General features: G+C 52.2%; 1 protein-coding gene across 2 annotated transcripts in view; it reads right to left on the reverse strand.

Annotated features, from left to right (window-relative positions):
- The window catches only part of Col18a1 (collagen type XVIII alpha 1 chain), a 61339-nt gene that overhangs the window by 26780 nt on the left and 15979 nt on the right, over positions 1–18580 (reverse strand). For both annotated transcript variants that reach the window (XM_032888739.1, XM_032888738.1), the window contains exons 2-7: positions 17149–17693; positions 9127–9213; positions 7643–7696; positions 5661–5790; positions 994–1070; positions 503–688 (exon numbers count right to left, since the gene is read on the reverse strand). In XM_032888739.1, coding sequence (XP_032744630.1) covers positions 503–688; positions 994–1070; positions 5661–5790; positions 7643–7696; positions 9127–9213; positions 17149–17693 — 1079 coding nt within the window. The remainder of the gene's footprint in view (positions 1–502; positions 689–993; positions 1071–5660; positions 5791–7642; positions 7697–9126; positions 9214–17148; positions 17694–18580) is intronic.

Genomic DNA, 18580 nt, shown 5'->3' on the forward strand with positions numbered 1-18580 from the left:
CTGCCTTTGTAATCAAACTATATTTATTAATTCATATATATTAAAAGCCAGAGTCTGCCTTCAAGTGCACAGATTTCATGTAATCTTGTAGGTTTTTTTTTGTTTTGTTTTGTTTTGTTTTGTTTTTTACCTTGAACTGCTATAACTATATGTTGCCTCTATGGGAGGCTTTCCTCTGCAGTCCTGGTGTTGTTGAGTATCTGGCACCAGTGTTTAATGAAGCCTCTTCTTATTGAAATTTACTCATGGTCATGGTGAGTCTCTGAGCGACCCCAGGCCCACAACAGACAGCATTTCTGCAATAGAGCTTAGGTCCAGGGCTGCCTTGGGCATGCCTGGCCTCCATGCTCCAATCACCTTCAAGTCCCAGTACACATCAGGAGACAGAATTAAAGTCCCTCAACCCAAGGATGCTATCGCTCTGATTCCAAACAATTCTCCCACCAGCCCCAGTCAGAGACCTCAGCTCCCACCCAGATCACAAGGAGAGGCCAGCACTTACTGGTTCACCATCCCTTCCTGGAATGCCATCCTTCCCTGGTGGCCCCTGAGGTCCCGGGGGTCCTTGTGCTCCAGGGACAGGTTGTGAGCTGGGGCTCTGTACCGCTGGACCGGCAGGACCCTGGGGCCCAGCTGGGCCAGGTGGACCTTGAGCACCTGGCTCTCCCTTTTGTCCTTTGAGACCTCCCTAGGGACCAAAGAAGACATAGGCTGCAGCAACCTACAGACCAATTCACCTCACACCACTGCGACATTCTCTGGGCATTAAATATAAGAGAGGACTTCAGGGGGGTACGGAGCGGGGTATGGAGGGAGGGTTCAAGGCAGGGAGATTTGCAAGGTGTGTTTGCAAGGGCAGGGTGTGCAGAACACAGAGCAGCGGGCTGGGAGAGGGAGTGTGATCCTGAGGGCTTCAGAAAGTCATTGAGACCCATGGGAGGCACTAAGGGTTCCTGGGTGCCCTGTAACAAGGTCATAGGGAAATGACCTCACCTTTATCAAGCCACCTCCAGGGTTATGGACATCCCCGTCCCACACACCGCTTGAATCTGTGACAGGAAGGTTCTCAGCTGGGAAGAGGGAGAGATGGTCCTGTCAGGCTTCCAGTAGCCCCAGGCCTTCAGTTTTACTCCCAAACCTTGTTCTTCCACTCATCCATAGCCCAGGGGACCCAGGCTACGGGAATGGCCACTTATCTGTCCACCCACCGAAAACCCCAAGGACAGGGGCCACGGGAATGGTGAAGGGGAATGGCCACCTAGCACTGGCAACAGGAGAGAAAAAAAAACGAGTCAACACAGACTCATGCAACCATTTAGAGCAAGCCCAGGGACAACTGAAACTCCCGAGAAGATTCCTGGATTGGTTTGAACACTCCACCATCAAAACCCTCTTCCACCAACCATGCAATTTGAGTAACAGAAAACCAGCAGGAATCCTGAGGGATGAGCCCCAAGGGCTCACCTAGACCCCATCATCCACACTGTGCCTCTGACACATAAAGGCATGTATGCACCCACACAGGCACACAAGCAGGGGCATAGGCACGCATACACGTGCGCGTGTGCACACACACACACACACACACACAGGCACACACCCATGTCATTTCCCCCTCTGCAGCACTGTCTGGACATTTGTGGAACGTGTCGAGGTCTCTGTCCTGAATATTCGACCCTCACAAGACAGCCACATTCAGGGAGCCCAGCCTCGATAATGAGGATTCTTTTTTTTTTTTTTTTTCTTTTTCTTTTTTTCGGAGCTGGGGACCGAACCCAGGACCTTGCGTTTGCTAGGCAAGCGCTCTACCACTGAGCTAAATCCCCAACCCCGATAATGAGGATTCTTGATAAATAGCCCACACCCAGTCCTCCCCTGGCTTCTTCTCTGGGAACAGGAACCACAAAGACACCAACCCAGGATCTCCTCTTGTGATGGCTTCATTTCACTCATGTGTTCGACCCACAAGTGCTGTCAGAGCCAAAGTTCAGACCCGCTGCCTGGTTTCGGACAGCCTTTGAGCTGAGAATGGCTTTTATAGATGTGTACAGACAAGAAACACTTAAAGACTTCAAAGGTCAGAGACAGAAAACACCACGGAGTGACCCCCAAGCCTGGAGTGGAAGTCGGCCAACACTACCATCTTCCCCCTGCCTCCCCAAAATCATGGGTTTCAGCCATGGCCCAGAAGAGTATCGTCACTGGAACCACACGATAGGTCCTTACTGCATGCTTGGGTTGCCGTCCCCTTATGATTAACGAGAGGCTTGCGGGATGACATCTAGAGGCTGCTGACAACCTCTCACCAATGGCAGACAGTGAAAATATATGTTGTCAACCCGTCGTATCTTTTGGGGAACAAGAGAAGGGTCTAATTCTTGAACACTAGTTAGAAGAGTCTGCTGGACCCTTGGCTGGGGCACAGAGCCCTCATCTTGGGTTAGAACTGATGCTCACACAGTTATGCCTGACTGAGCTCCATGGCTGGCAGGATTGAGGATCTGCAGTGGCAATTTAGAGTGGCCAAACCTAGAGTCACACAAAAAGCATGCTTGGGGCCCCTTACTTGCTCTCGGGGTTCTGGGGGATGCTGCTCCTAGCTCATGAGGCTGAGATCGTTCTCTGGGGGAGGGGCATGCTGATGGTCTTGCCCACACCCGGTCATAGGCTTAGTGAAGAGTAAGCCAGACACCTGATCAGGATGACACACTTCCCCCAACCTTAATCCACCACAGCCGAACTGCCCCAACTGCAGGAGCTAACTACCAAGTCTGACCACAAGAGGGCAGCATGGGCTCTCCCTGCAGCTGCAAGAGTTTCTGAGAACTCGAGGTTCAGCAGACCTGAAAGCGATGCCCCCCAGGGTATTTAAAACTATACAAACATTGCTAAGAGAAATCAAACAAGGCCCAGGCAAAATGTAATAATGGGTCTCAAGAGTCATCACCAAGATGACAAGACTGCCAAACCCATCCCCATCAAAACTCTGGTGGTTTTTTTTTTTTTCCTTCTCTGAGGATGTGTGAATGGCAACAACCGCAGTCAGGCAAGCATGCGAAACCCCTGTAACTGCAAGGCAAAGAGCAGACTGGAGGGCTGAGCCACCTGATGAGGATGGGGTCAAGACGGGCAGTGAGATCCACGGCTCAGAGGGAAGGGCAAAGATTCAGAGAGACAGAGGGGGATGGTACAGACGGACCCGCATGGAGACCCACAGCACAGAGCAGAACCCAGAAATAGACTCGGGTGAGGGAGGCTGACTTTCCACATCCCAGAGTCTCAGAGTCTCAGAGTCTCAGATCTCAGCAGGGAAAGGGGTCTTTTTAACAGTGACATAGCCAAGCGGGGAAACGGTTTCTTAAAGAATTAAAAAATAGGTCTTCGGATCCCCTTGATTTAGATGATTGCCAGGGGGGGATCTTTGAATTTCAGCAAAAATTCGAAAGTTTTTCTTTTCTAGAGATGCCGTGAAGAAAATGACACTGGGATGCGGCTCACACCGGTAAGCCTAGCGCTTGAGAGGCTGAGACGGGAGGGTCACAGGTTCAAGACCAGCTTCACTCACACACACACACACACACACACACACACACACACACACATACACATCCCCAGACAGTAGGGTAGGAAGGAATTAAGAAAGGGAGAGGGAGTGGGAGAGAGAGAGAAAGAGAGAGAACAAGGCAGGCCACCTCCCATCAATGAGACAGTGATGTCTAAAGACCATCAAAGGTAAGGTAGAGACATATATATATATATACACACATACATACAGACACACACACACACACACACACACACACACACACACACACACACTAGGGTGGGTGGCAAACAGACAAACCTCCTGATGATACAGAAACCCCAGAATAACTTTCTCTGAAACCGCCTCAAACTGGACCTAGTGAATATGCCCATTGCTAGGCAAATGGGCAAATCTGCATAGTCTGTCCACACTGGATGACAGGTCAACAACGGACTAGCTTTTTTATAAAAGGGACGCAGTACCAAGCAAGTCCAGATGCAACTTACTGTGTCTGCATACCCCACCACCCCACACACGCTACACACACACACACACACACACACACACACACACACACACACACACACAGGCGCGTTCCGTGAAAAGCCACCCACCCGTCTGTGGTGACAGCAGCCAGAGCAGTGGTGTCGGGGTGGGGCTGCCCAGGGAAACCTGGTAGAGTAGGGATTGTGTTCTCTCGTCTTCCCTGGGACCCCAGAACGCAGGAAGATGGGAGTCAAGGCAAACCTCACTTCAAGGCCCGTGGCCCACACAGCCCAGGCGGGATTAAGACCCTGCCCATCAGTCAGAAAGTCAATACTGCTCAGCCTTCCTTGGCTTGTGTACTAACAACGGTAGGTGGCCATAGGTGGTGACCCGTGGAAATCTAGACCCCGTGTCTCAGATCTTTGAGTATGTGAGCCCTGATAGCATCAGGAGGGGCCATAGCCTGTTCTCTCTAGAGGATTGGAAGCCCTGGGGGCTCCCAGAAGCCCAATCATTGCACCACTGTATTTCAATCCTATAGAGCTGTAAGGTAGAGGGAGATGTTTACACTGCTACCCAGCATATGCTGGTACCCAGTAACACAGAGACTATCACACACACACACACACACACACACACACACACACACACACACACACTTACTTCACATCCGTCCCCGTCTCCTACAGGCCAGGGGCCCTGTGCAGGTCTCCCAGACAGTGGCTCCCATGGGAAACATGTTCAACCCTATATGCTGAGCCACGGCAAGGTCTGGACTAAGAACATTACTTCCCTCCCATCATCCCCACCTTGGTTCAGTTCACATCCTCCCAGCAAAAGTGCATGGCCCTGAACCAGGAGATGCCATCTCTGGGCAGGGTCTTATACATGACAGACAAAGGCAGTGTAGTGTGGGCCAAGATCTCTGACAAAGGATGTGTCACAGCTGCCTGATTCAGAACTCTCCTGGGGCCCAGCCAGGAGCCTGCCTGAACAGGACCTTCTTAGAAGGCAGAAAAACTTCACATGGGGAGAGTTCTGGCTCTGAAACAGCTCTCATCCAACATATATGCACACATGCATGCACTCACACATGAATGCACATACATGCACACATGCATATGTGCCTACACACACACACACACACATGAATGCACACATACATGCACACATGCATATGCGCCTGCACACACACACACACGCACACACACATGAATGCACACATACACACACATGCATATGCGCCTACACACGCACACGCACGCACACATGCACACATGAATGCACACATACACGCACACATGCATATGTGCCTGCACACACACACATACACACACACATGAATGCACACATACATGCACACATGCATATGCGCCTACACACACACACACACGCACGCACACATGCACACATGAATGCACACATACACGCACACATGCATATGCGCCTGCGCACACACATACACACACACACATGAATGCACACATACATGCACACATGCATATGCGCCTGCACACACACACACACGCACACACACATGAATGCACACATACATGCACACATGCATATGTGCCTGCACACACACACACACACACACACACACACACACACACACACACACACACACACACATCCGGAATGGTTTTACCTCCTATAGAATCTACCGCGGCTTCTTCCTCCTTTTCTTCTGTCCTAGAATCTCCGGTGGCACTGCCTCCAGCCAAGGGCGGGGAAGTGACAGGAGGTGGCTGGGGGAGCCCGGGTCGTAGATATGTATCCTGCAGGAGGAGAGCGGGACACCCGGCTCTGTTACTCAGGGGTGCAGCTATGACGTGCGCGAGTGAACTATCAATTCTGCCTGGCTTTGGGGTTTGCGGCTTACGAAAAGGAAAACATTTGCCAGGCTTTTGGGGAAGAAAAGAAAAACCATCGCTCCGGTTGGAAGACACTTCTACAGAGGTAGATGCTATGGGTTTTCAATAGCCTGTGGTTGGAGTCATAGACCTCAGGAGTCCTTAACTGCCAGAGGACCAAAGACAAAGAGCCTCCCCTGGTCTAGTCCAGATTCCTATGGCTGGATAGCTCCAGAGGTGGCCCAAGTGAGGTCCTCTGGTGTCATCGAAGGGTATATGGAGCAGGTATGTTTTCTTCGAGACTCAGCTCTAGTCTAAACACTGCCCACAGCTGACTTCTTGCTCACACGGAGGAGGCTGGTTTAACCTGAAGACCCTCTGCCATGTGCCCAGTTTCAAAACATACTCAGCCAGGGGGACCTGGTGCCCCACATCAACATGGCCTAGATCCCTCATAACTTTCTATCAGTGACTGTGCAGTCCGGGTAGATGGGCCCTGGGGAGTAACCTTGGCTGAGGTAGCGCTGTGGGGCCTGAACAAGGCCTCCCCCAGACACTCTTGATATGGTATGACAGGTCATCCCACAGGCGTCACAGACTTGGGTGGGAATGGGACACTGGAAGCCCACGGCTTTAATTCCCCCAAAGAGAAGATTCCACATGGATCCCCAGTTCCACATGGATCCCCAGTTTGGCCTAGCCCCTCACAGTCACCTGTGGCAGCAGGGCCAGGCTCCTAGTTGGAGTGAGCAGGTTACAAGAAAGGATGAGTTGTAAATGCTCAAACTAGTTATTAGCAGCCTCTGATCCACAGAGGAGGCTATGCCGGCTGGCACGGCACCCACTCATAAGCATATCTGTACTCCCAACATCTGCCGTGCCCAGGGTACCCTGTGTAGAGGCAACAGTTTGCAAATCTAACCCACGGCTATGAGGAGGACGGCTTAGGACCATCAAGGGACGTAGAGGCTACTGGACCTTGAATGGGAATATAATCAGCCCGCCATGTCACTGGATCGTGTCCCGGAACTCTGTTGGGCAACAGAATGCAGTCCAAGATGTCTGCATCCCCCGTCCTTGGAATCTACCTGTCCCTACCCGAATGTACACATATCAAGCGGTCCCCAACACCTCTTCTGGGAATGGACCACCCCCTACCCTTGAGCCACTCAGCATCCTGTAGTCTTTCTGGTGCTGACACCCAAGGTCCGCCTTAAAGACAGCCTCTGCACTGTAGATGCTGGGGTCACGGAGGGGCCCAGGAGGTTCAGTCAAACATCCTTTTCATATCTGGAGTCCTTCTGGGTTCTCTGGAGTCTGGACTAAAAGAGCATGCAATGTGGGTTTCCAGAAACTTCCCTACAAAGCCACTTGTCTTGTCCTCATGCTAGACACAAGCCAGTTATGGTCTCATAGCAGCCAACAGCAGCGACAGAAGTGCTGGGCCATCTCTGCTGAGAAAGCTCTCTTTAGGGGTTGGGGATTTAGCTCAGTGGTAGGGCGCTTGCCTAGCAAACGCAAGGCCCTGGGTTCGGTCCCCAGCTCCGAAAAAAAGAAAAGGAAAAAAAAAAAGGAAAAAAAAAAGAAAGAAAGAAAAAAGAGAAAGCTCTCTTTAGAGCTTGCTCAAGGCCAATGTCAGACTGGTCCCTGCTGGACATACATACCTGCATGACAGAGAGACATCTGGGATATCATACACACCTCTGTACACGCTATGCACACACCGTGCCCCTCCCTGCCTGAACCAGGGAATGCCCTGGCCAATACAGCAACTCACCTGCCTGTGTAACTTGCTGCTTTCTTCAAGGCCACTTCCAAAATCTCCAGATGCCTGCAGGGTGGGAGGGCAATGAAGGAAGTTAGGACCAGAGACACAATGACAGGGCATCAACCGGACAGCAACAAGTCTCCCGCTGGGTCAAAAACAACCAGACTCCCTGCTCAGGCCACCAGAAGGTTGTAATCAGGCCTGTGCACGCCTGATTACATGACATGGTTGTTCTGTCCTCGGATGCCATCCTCAGGGGACAGGGAGGGTGGGTGGGCAGGACCCTAAGCAGCTACGGTCCAGGCAGACACTGAAGAAGCATGTGTGGAGTGGAAGCGTTCCCAATCATGTCCTCACCCACCACCTCCCTGGACTGGCTGCCTCCATGCTTCCTCTTCCCAGCATCCTCCAGGAGCTCTGGGAAGGCCAGAGACCAACCCTTCCGCCCACCAAGACACCTAACTTAATATAAATCCCGAAGAAAATTACCACCTGGGCCCCCAGAACCTGTAGTGACATCTCAATGTCAAGGTGGCCTGGAGGGAATGGACACGCAGACACCGAGAGTGGGCAGCGCTCTCAGGAGCAAACGTTGCCCATGCACTAGAGACTCGTATTTGGTACCAGAGAGAAGCCAATGACATTTCTGATTTCTCTTCTGGAAAAAGTAACACGAGGAAAGACAGACACACTCAACTGCTCACAGCCGAACACAGCCAGGTTTGCCAAGACAACTGGTGGTGTCGTAGCGTGTTATCTCCACTGGGACATGGCCCCACCCCCAATCCCATCCTCTGGCAAGAGACAGTTTCCTTGGATGCTACGATATCGTGTGCGTGTGTGCATACACAGACAACAGGGGCACTCAGAGATGTGGTCCATACAGACCCCACTGTATGCACCCCACATATACAAGAGACACACAACATACAGAAAACAAACACACCAGCAACACACAAAAGACAGATACATGCAGCACACTTATAAAAGATACACTACACACGGAGACAACACGCAGCATATAGATAACAGCAGACATGCACAAAAGACATACGTGGGGTTGGGGATTTAGCTCAGTGGTAGAGCGCTTGCCTAGGAAGCGCAAGGCCCTGGGTTCGGTCCCCAGCTCCAAAAAAAAAGAACAAAAAAGAACCAAAAAAAAAAAAAAAAAAAAAAAAGACATACACAGCACACAGACAACAAGAACAATTGCACACCCTACAACAGACACACATAGCAAACGTATCAGGAGACACACACAGCACACAACAGACAGACATAACTCCCCCTCCCATAAACGCACACCATACAACACCAAGTACATATATATGCACTTTCCAAAGGGTGACCCCCCCATCCCACTGTGTCACTGGTGGGGGGTGCAGGGGGTCAGTCTCTGACATTTACAATTCCCAGGTTTCTAAAATGGAAAGTTAAGGCAGAGGAAAGTGTCTGGAGACACCGGTTCCTGACACCCCACCGCCATGACTTACCTGGTCATCATCATCTTCATCTTCATCCAGGCAGTGCACAGGGCTCACCCGGGGGGGTTTGCGTACTCTCAGCTCTGAGATCATTCCCTAGACAGAGGCAGAAGATCACTGACTTGAAAATGAAATGACCCTCAATGAATCGGGTGGTTGGACCCTCGGCTGCCAGCTGGTAGCACTGTTTGGGAAGGTTGTGGAACCTTTAAGAGGCGGGGCCTCACTGAAGGAACTGGGGCTCTGGGAGACTGCTCTGACATTTTAAAGGCTTCTCCTACTTCCTGTTCCCTCTCTGCTTCAGGACTGCAAAGTGACCAGCAGTCTCAAACCTCCACCAAGCTTACCTCCCCACCCCAACCTCCAGCACCTCACTGACTTTCTCCTCTCAAACTGCATGCAAGCCTCCCTTTTGTAAGTGGTTTCTGGTCAAATAACTGGTCACAAAAACAGGGAGAGAAACTAAGACCCTGAGGCGGATGCTCACACAGAGCCTGTGTGACTCACGCTGGCCCCCAGCCTAGCCTGACTTTACCAGGGAATCTGCGTTCTGTCGGCAAGACTAAGGCGCAGGCTCTCAACTGGCTTTCAAGTTGTGGCAATTTCTGGGCCAAGCTGAGGGAAGCCACGAGGATCAGAGACACTCCAGGGCAAACGTGGCTCCTCACCTTATGATTGGTGTCCGGAGCGCTAGCTCTCGGGCAGGCTCCAGGATGTCAGTCTGACGGCACCATGAAAGCTTCCCAACAGGGTATGCTGGAGTTCGTGCACACTTTCCCTGTGCTTGCATTTTTTTTTTTATGTTGATGGTATTCTGCTATGCTCACTAATTTCAGTTCGCTAAGTAGAGAGGGCACTTCCTCCATCCCAAAAGGACAATCAGAGAGGCCGGAGTGGAGCTGCAGTCTGAAGGGAGATGTCTCCTCCCTCTGGCTTTCCAGCCAGCTTATGTGGACAATATGATACAGACAGTAAGGGAAGATAGGCAGTCCTAAGGAAACTGAAATCTGAATCCCATACCAATTTTCATACATCACAAAATAACTTTTGGACCATTCCAGCCGTTTGAAAAATGCAGCCATCGTTTTAGCTTAGAAACCTTTGCTATAGGTAGCAGACAATGGTTGCCATGCTTGTGGACAGGGCTGGCCCATGCTTGTGGGTTACGTCTACCCCATATTCTACAACTCTTCCCAGGATTGAGGACAGCAGAGTCTGTGTGTGTGTGTGTGTGTGTGTGTGTGTGTGTGTGTGTGTGTGTGTGTGTGTGTGTGTGTGCGCGCACACGCACGCGCGTGCGCGCGCTCACTCGCACATGTATGCATGCGTGCCTGCATGACTACCACACCTGACACTTATGTGTACACACCTAATTGCACATGCCTTATATATACAGTGTGGGTTATGGTAGGTGAAGAAGCTAGATGACTATGGACCCAAGTAAGGGAGAGGGAGGTGGACTTCAGGAGAGCCCTGCACCCCACAACCACTCTGGTCTGGTCATTTCCAGCCAGAGCAAGGCCTTCACTGGCCACAAGCAAGCATGTACACGAGGGGTAATTTCACCACAGCCAAGTGCATACTTAAGAATCACACATGCAGCTACACCTGCAGCCAACGGGCAAGCCAGGTGCATACCTGGGAGTCACACCTGAGAGTCACACCTGCAGCCACCCAGAAGACCAGATGCATATTTGAGTCACACCTGCAGCCACCCAGCAGGCCAGGTGCATCCCTGAGAGTCACACCTGTAGCCACCCAGTAGGCGAGGTGCACACCTGAGAGTCACATCTGCAGCCACCCAGCAGGCCAGGTGCATCCCTGAGAGTCACATCTGCAGCCACCCAGTAGGCCAGGTGCATCCCTGAGAGTCACACCTGCAGCCACCCAGCAGGCCAGGTGCATATCTGAGAGTCACACCTGTAGCCACCCAGTAGGCCAGGTGCACACCTGAGAGTCACACCTGCAGCCACCCAGCAGGCCAGGTGCACACCTGAGAGTCATACCTGCAGCCACCCAGCAGGCCCACACTGAAGGTGGTTTGGCTTCGAGTCCTTAGATAGCTACCAACCAGAAGTTAGCAAGTTATCTCAGAAGCAGTACAGTGTTGTGACAGGGCACATTCTCCCCACCTAACTGTGGTATTTTCCAGAAGATCCATGACAAGAATTACCAGCAGGCAAACAATGATCCAGCCCCCACCGGCTAAGCTAGATGCCCATTATCCACAGCTCTGTCCCTGTAATCCCACACTGACCCACGCCTGTATCCATTTCCCTGAGGTGGCAGGTAGCCGCACTAGTTCTCCAGAGACTCAGGTGCAGCCCAAGGACCAATGCTAGACTAGGCACAGCATTTGGTGACATCTAGTGTCCCCTAAGGGAGAGAACTATTAGAGGACAGCTCTCACATACACAGGGGAGCACAGACATCATCGGTGTCTACTGAGCAATCCCCAGGCATGTGGGAGGGTGGTGGCAATGAAACTCAACAGCGGTAGCAGACTGAGAACTTGTTCTCAGTGACAGATGAGATGGGATACGGGGATCGTCACCTCCCAGGTGCTGCCCTCAGTACCTGGGGTACACAGGTAGCATGGAGACCTGACACCAGTGTCCCTAGCTTAAACCAAACTAGTGAGACTGTACAGGTCCCTCTGTTTGCTCTCTACCCTCAGCTGCCCACCTCCCCGCCCCCCAAGGTCACCACAGTTCAGTGTTCCCAGCACCTGAGAGGGTGGAGAGCAGAAGAATCTCTCTACAAACCCCTCAGGCCAACGGACCCCATCTCAGGAAACACAGGCCCTGGGAGAGGAGTCTCTGGGGAGGAGCAAGCAGAACGTCCTGGCCTGTGTCAACCCCGTGGGCCTCAGTGGGACACAGAAACAAGGCTTGACCCTTCAGGACCAACATTGTGACAGTGGGGACTCTGTGACCTCTGTCCCCTATGCTATGGTGATCTGAGGTGCAGGAGGCCTCTAGGTTGGGAAAAACAGAACAGGTATTTGTACCCCGCAAAAGATTAGAAGGACAGTATTGGACCGGCAGATTTAGAATAAATTGGTTGTATCTAGTCCAAAGGGGATTCTGGGAGATCCAGCCAGCCAGCACCAGGAAAGCAGAAGGAACATATGGTGTTTCTCTCTCTCTCTCTCTCTCTCTCTCTTTCTCTCTCTCTCTTTCTCTCTCTGTGTGTGTGTGTGTGTGAGAGAGAGAGAGAGAGAGAGAGAGAGAGAGAGAGAGAGAGAGAGCGCTAGTAGCACCCATGTCCAGTCAGGCCGAGGCCCAGTGCACAGAGAACAAGGATTTACAGGTAGGGAGATGCATATTTCTTGCCAGGCAGCTTCTGGTCAACAGAGCATCTGGGAACAGAGTGGACATCCCAAGAAGTCTACTCAGAGCTGCCGCAGCAGGCACCATGGTGATCGTTAAGAGCAGCCAGGGTCAGAAGGACTTGGGTTTAAATACTAGAAAACTGCTCCCTGGGGCTATGCTGGTGCCAGGAGAATCTCGGACGGTCTTGGCCAACGGGCCCATGGCATTCCACACAGACGGGCTCAGTGCCGTGGGCAGCGAGTGCCACGCTCTGCCAAGGCTTTTGGGTGCCTGCATCTGGAAGAGGCCTAAAGGAAAGACTTGGGTCTGCGCTGAGTCCTGCCCTTGTGACTTTTCCAACCCCCGCCTGGAGTCCTCCCAACCTGGAATGGGGGAGACGTCAGAAGGCCTAAGACCCACCACAAATATTTAATGGACTTGGACCCAAGAGTTATGCAATCTGGACCTTGGAAACTGGGAGGACTGTCAACATTTACAGATGAGTGCCACATGAGGCTCTCCCTGCCACACTGACCAATGGTGCTTTGATTGTGAGTGTTAGCATTCTGTCTAAGCTCCACCCCCACAGTTACCTGGCAACAGCCAGGTGTGCCTGACACTAAGGGGCTGCCTGCCCCCTCCTCACTCTCTTGTTCTCTCTGTTCTTGCTCTCTTGCCCCTTTGTCCCTTCTGTCCTCGTTCCCCTCCCCCCTTCTCTCCACGTGCTCATGGCCGGTCTCCTCTTCTACTCTTTTTCTACTCTCTCTCATCCCTCTGCCTTGTCTTGTCCTTTCTATAAACCTCTCCAATTGGAACCGTGTTGGCCTGGTATGGCTTGCCTAGATGCAAGCCAAGATTTCTACCCCTACAGTGGGGAAGTGACTAAAACTGGCCAGCATCAGGAGGAGGCACACACACTGTCTGGCTTCACCTGGACCTGCTAGAGCAGGAGCAGTGTACCAGCCAGCAGAGGTCAGGGGCTGAAGGCACAATGTGGGGCTATCGGCTGGTATTGTCTCATATACTGTATCTGGGTCTTCTGTGGCCTTGAGGGCGGCCTCTCTGCCACACCCCTCTTCCTTCAGCCTCACAGTCATCAGGGCTTTTTCCTCCCTTTCTTTTTCAACCTTGCATGGCCAGTTGCTGCTGCCCTGTGACCCATGCTGCAGACCATGCCACCTGCTCTGTTTGCTGATGCCTCACAGCTCTGGTGACTCAGGACACTGCCTTCATACTCATTCTCCCACACGGCTTTGTGAGCCTCTGGCTTTAGGTCTTCTTCCCTCCTGTGACCAGGTCCCAACAGGTGACTTCATCAAAGATAGCCTCCTTTGGTCTCTTCACACGCCAAGGAAGGAAACTGTGTATGTGCTGTAGCAATGTGCCCACCGCAGGCTCCTCCCACTCCAGATGAATGGAAGCAACGTCTGTAGAGCTTTACAAGAGGAAACTCTGAGAGGACCCGATGGGAAAGACTGCTGAGAAGCAGCCTGAAAGATGAGCTGAAAGGATACCTAGGAGTTCTCCATTGTCCCTTGATCAGGGACCGAACGGCTGGGGTCAGATTTTGATCTCTGCGGCCTGCTCCTTCTCTCACACTGGCAGGTCTGATACCATGAATTTGATGGCTGGGGTGACCTCATGGCCCTAGCACACACATCATTTACTTTTCTGGCAGTGTAGAGGGGAGAGCAGGGGGGGTTCAAGACAGGGTTTCTTTTCATAGGCTTGGCTGGCCTTGAACTCAGAGATCTGCCTGTGTGGCTGTTGGAATACATTTGGCCCGGGGAGCGGCACTACTAGGAGGTGTGGCTTGCTGGAGGAAGTGTGTCCCAGTGGGGATGGGCTTTGAGACCTTCCTCCTAGCTGCCTGGAAGACAGTCTCCTTCCTGCTGCCTCTGGATTAAGATATAGAACACTCAGCTCTTTCTAGATCACTATGTCTGCCTGGAGGCTGCCAAGCTTCCCACCATGATGATAACATTCTGAACTTCTGAAACTGTAAGCCAACCCCAATTAAATGTAGCCCTTTCTAAGAGTTGCCATGGTCATGGTGTCTCTTCACAGCAACGGAAACCCTAACTAAGACAGCCTATCTCTACCTCCTGAGTGCTGGGATTGAAGGTGTGCTCTGCCACCACCAGCCGTTCATTTACTTTCATAGTAGAGCCACTGCTGCACCCTGAGGAAAATTCATAGCTTCAAGAGTTTTTTTGTTTTTTTGGTTTTTTTTTTGACGTGAAAAGGTTTTTTTAGATGAAGGAAATGCAAGTTGACCATGAGATGCTCACAGCTGAATGAGCAACACGGGGAAGCTGGACTTAGCAGGGTCCCTGGAGTCACAGACACCAGGGATCAGGGGTGCTGGCATTGAAAGAGAACCACAAAGAAATCTTAAGCCAAGAAGATGGGGGAGCTCATAAGACAAACAGGGCAGGGCTGGACTCAATGGGGAGTGTTGGCCCAGCATGTGTGAGTCGCTAGGTTTAAACCACCCTAGTACCCCACACAGAAGTAGGGGCACCTCTGGCAGGGAAATAAAGCCAAGAGGAATTCTAACTACAGGACACGTAAGATAACAAACAGCACTGTACTGAAGCACAGTCTCGTTGGAAATCATGCTTTAAGGAAAATGACAGCACAGACTAATGCTCATGACCAAACTCAAAAGGACGGGTGAGATGACAAGTGACAACACTCCTTGAGGACTGTCACCCAGCAAGGACCAGTCCTGGGAGGCTGGAGGCACAGCCAGGCTCTCCCTGGCAGTGTGTGGATGCAGGTGGGACAGAGCATTCTCAGTCAACATGACTCAGAGGAAGTCAATTCTCTATCCAACTGGCTCTCCAGTTCCCTGACTTCCCCGACTCCCAAAAGCTCTGGGATAGCTTCTGTCAAGTCGTGAATCACAGGGCACAGTGACTCTTCCCCAGAGAGCTAAGCACGAAGTCTCCAAGCATCTTGTGCTAAACTCAACTATCTTTTATTCCTCCTCCAGCACATATCCCTCTCTCCAGCTGGCATCTGATTAAATCTGTGCAAAAGATCCTGAGACCTGGCCCCCAGGAGCAGTCAGGGTCAGACTGCTGAGGTCAGCTGGGGAGGAGCCTATGATCTTCACAGAACCAGCATGGTCCCTGAATGTGCTAAGCCTTCCTCCTTCTAAAGGTTTTTCATATCAAAGGTTGTGGGTGCTTTCTCCAGACTCGCATTAACCGAAGAAACACATTAAACGCCCCAGTGCTATTGTGGTTTATAAGTGAAAAAGAAAAATGGTAGGCTGGGAAACAATATGTGTATATACACAGCCAGGGATAAGTGTCTTTCAAATATAAAGAGTCTGTATAAACCAATAAGAAGTGGCTGGACTCCCACAGTCCAAAATAAAAATCAAAGAAACAACAACAAACTGCTAAGGAGATTTAAGGCACGGGGTGGGGGGAGTGTATTCACAAGCACACCAAGAAACACATGGGGGTGGAGGTAGTGTCCCTCTATCAGCACCCACTGGGTGTGAGGCTCTGCCCTCTGCGGTCTCAGGCTCACTGTTCCTCACCCAGCTCTGCTGCTGAAGCAGGAGACACACAGAGCCTGTGGCGCCTGCCATCCCCTTGGGAAATGACGGGGACAGTGTGGCGCAAATGTCCCACTCTGGAAATGATGAATCGTGTTTGAAGATCAGAAGGAAAACACAAAGGGGCCCAGTTTGATGACAAAGTCCTGATAGCTCTCGAACCCCGTGGGTTAAAAGTTCCTGCCAGAGGGCAGAAGGTCAGCTTTGAGAGCTGTGGATCTAGGACTTAACACAACTCACAACAGGAGGTCCTTGTCTGGGTCATAAATGAGTGTCTGTGCCCTGGGGACATGTCCTCCCTCACACACACACACACACACAGGGACCCCTGTCTGGGTTGGGCAGGGGCGACCCAGCTGCCGATGGCTAGTGGGTTGAATTCAGGAGCCATGAGTCAGTGCCAGCCTAGGGTCCCCACGCACTTGTTCCCAGGAGGCTGGGATCCCAGCTGGGATCTCCAGGAGCAGTGCCCTCCTACTAGAACTGAAGGCCTAGGAGTGAGGGACTTTCCTGTGGAACATGGGGGAGTGCCACGTGACTGTCACAAAGTCTTCATTAAGGAACAGGCAGCCACGGCTGACCTAAGCAGGGCGGTTGTGTGAAGTCCCTGTCCCCATGGCCAGCAGGGTGCTCCCTCATCTGTGTTTGCAGCCGAAGACCCTACTCTGGCTAGCTTTAAATGAGTAAGTTTTCTTATCGTTGTTTTGGAACAGGATAATCCAAATGGACCTGGAACTCTAGCTCTTTCTCCCTGCCCAGGCTTGTCTCGCTAACTTTTTCTCAAGGTGCCTGAGTGCCTATCTTTCAGAAGGAATAACTGAGCCCTGACTAAACCCCACACCCTCCTAGTTGTAAGTTCAGTGCCTGCAACTTCCCACAGGCCCCAGCTCATGCCTGAGAAGGTAGTCTGGATCAACTCCGGATGGAACCCTGGGTAGAAGTAGCCTCCAGTAGCTTTCTTCCAGACCGGGGTCTCAGAGAACTCACACAAGCCCACCATGATGCTTCAAGTCATCAAACAACAAAAGTTGGGGAGCAGATCACGCTGAAGGCGTCAACATCAACTGGGAGAACCTGCTTTCTCTCGTCCCCAAGGCCCCCTCCACCCCCTGGATCGGCACACAGTAGGGCAGCACAGGTTACCTGGAACTTGTCAGGGTCCGCTGCTCCAGCCTGACCCACAAAGAGGCCAGCGCCACGCTCTAGCTCCAGACCGTGTGGGGACCGAGCGAACGGCACTCTCTGGAACTCTTCGCAGTCTATGTAGAGAGCCACGGAGCCTCCATCCACGCTGAGCGCGAAGTGTGTCCACTGGCCAACAAACGCAGGTAGGCGGAAGCTGGCTCCCGTCTGGGTCTGGCTGGCCCCGGGCTCCGTGTAGAGCAATGAGATGTTCTGTTGTCCATCTCGGACCTCTGAGAGCTTCACGCCTAGCGAGACCACCACCTGGGCGGCATCTGTGATAGCAAACAGCACCCCTGCGGCCTCTGTGGCTGGCCGGACTTCGAACAGCAACGAAAAGTCCCGGAAGAAGAGTTTGGGGAAGTGATACTGGGCCATCTGACTACTTTCGGAGTATGGTCCAAAGACGTAGGCCAGCCCAACATGAGGGTCTTCGACTTGGGAGATCTTCTGGGGTAGGGGGTCTCCGAGGAGCTGCAGGAGCCCCACCTCTTCAGCAACATTCTCTGCAAAGAGAAGGACATCCAGTGAGGTGGCTGCACCGGACACCAGAACCCAGCGGCATCCTGGGAGACACGGACCATGAAATCACCCCCACGGGCTCGCAGGCCGAAGCAATCTCAAGACGGGTGTGAGGAACTGGGGTAGGGAGTCTCCCATCTTCCAGACCCGGATTCCGCAGGAGAAGCACAGACGAGGAGGAAGACCTCTCTCTACTACAAAGAGAGGGAAGGTAGCACACGGTACTCCTCTGCCTGAAGCTCTACCCGCTCTGGGAGCCAGCTAGGCAGTATAAATCGAACCTGGGAGACTCGAATAGCCAGGCTCCAGGTTAGCTTTCTCTGGTTTCATTCAATCATTACGGTTTCTATGTTCGTATCAAACCCTCGCTCTGGCCCTCCACAAGCCTACTGATGTGTCAGGTGGGACATGTTACAGAGAGGCAGGACAGCTCTTTCTTGGCCATTTCTGTTCCCGGGAGTCTGCCACATGCTAGGGCACAGAAGAGCCACATGAAGGCTTGTGGCAACTACCCTGTACAGACTCTCCCAGATTCACAGCTCTTCTGATGTGCTCCAGTGACCTGATCCAAGTACTCACGTCAGTCCTCCCACCATCTTGAGTTGAACACAGCTGTGCAAGCCCGTCCTATCCTAAAGCAGGACACTCAGGTGGCGTTGGCATCACAAAGCCCAGGAAGGGGCGCTTGGGCAGAGGGAAATGTTCACCCTCAAAAGCTCTTCTGCGAAGGGGCTGCTGGAGGCAGGCATGCCGGAGAGTGTGCATGTGTGCAAGAACACCACGCCTCAGGTCAGGCTCCCACTGTGGGGCTAGGCTGGCCAGGGGCTAACGATTAGGAGGTGGGAAATGCCAAACCTTCAACTTCATGGGA

This window comes from Rattus rattus, chromosome 18, assembly GCF_011064425.1.
Source record: "Rattus rattus isolate New Zealand chromosome 18, Rrattus_CSIRO_v1, whole genome shotgun sequence".
Taxonomy (NCBI): Eukaryota; Metazoa; Chordata; class Mammalia; order Rodentia; family Muridae; genus Rattus; species Rattus rattus.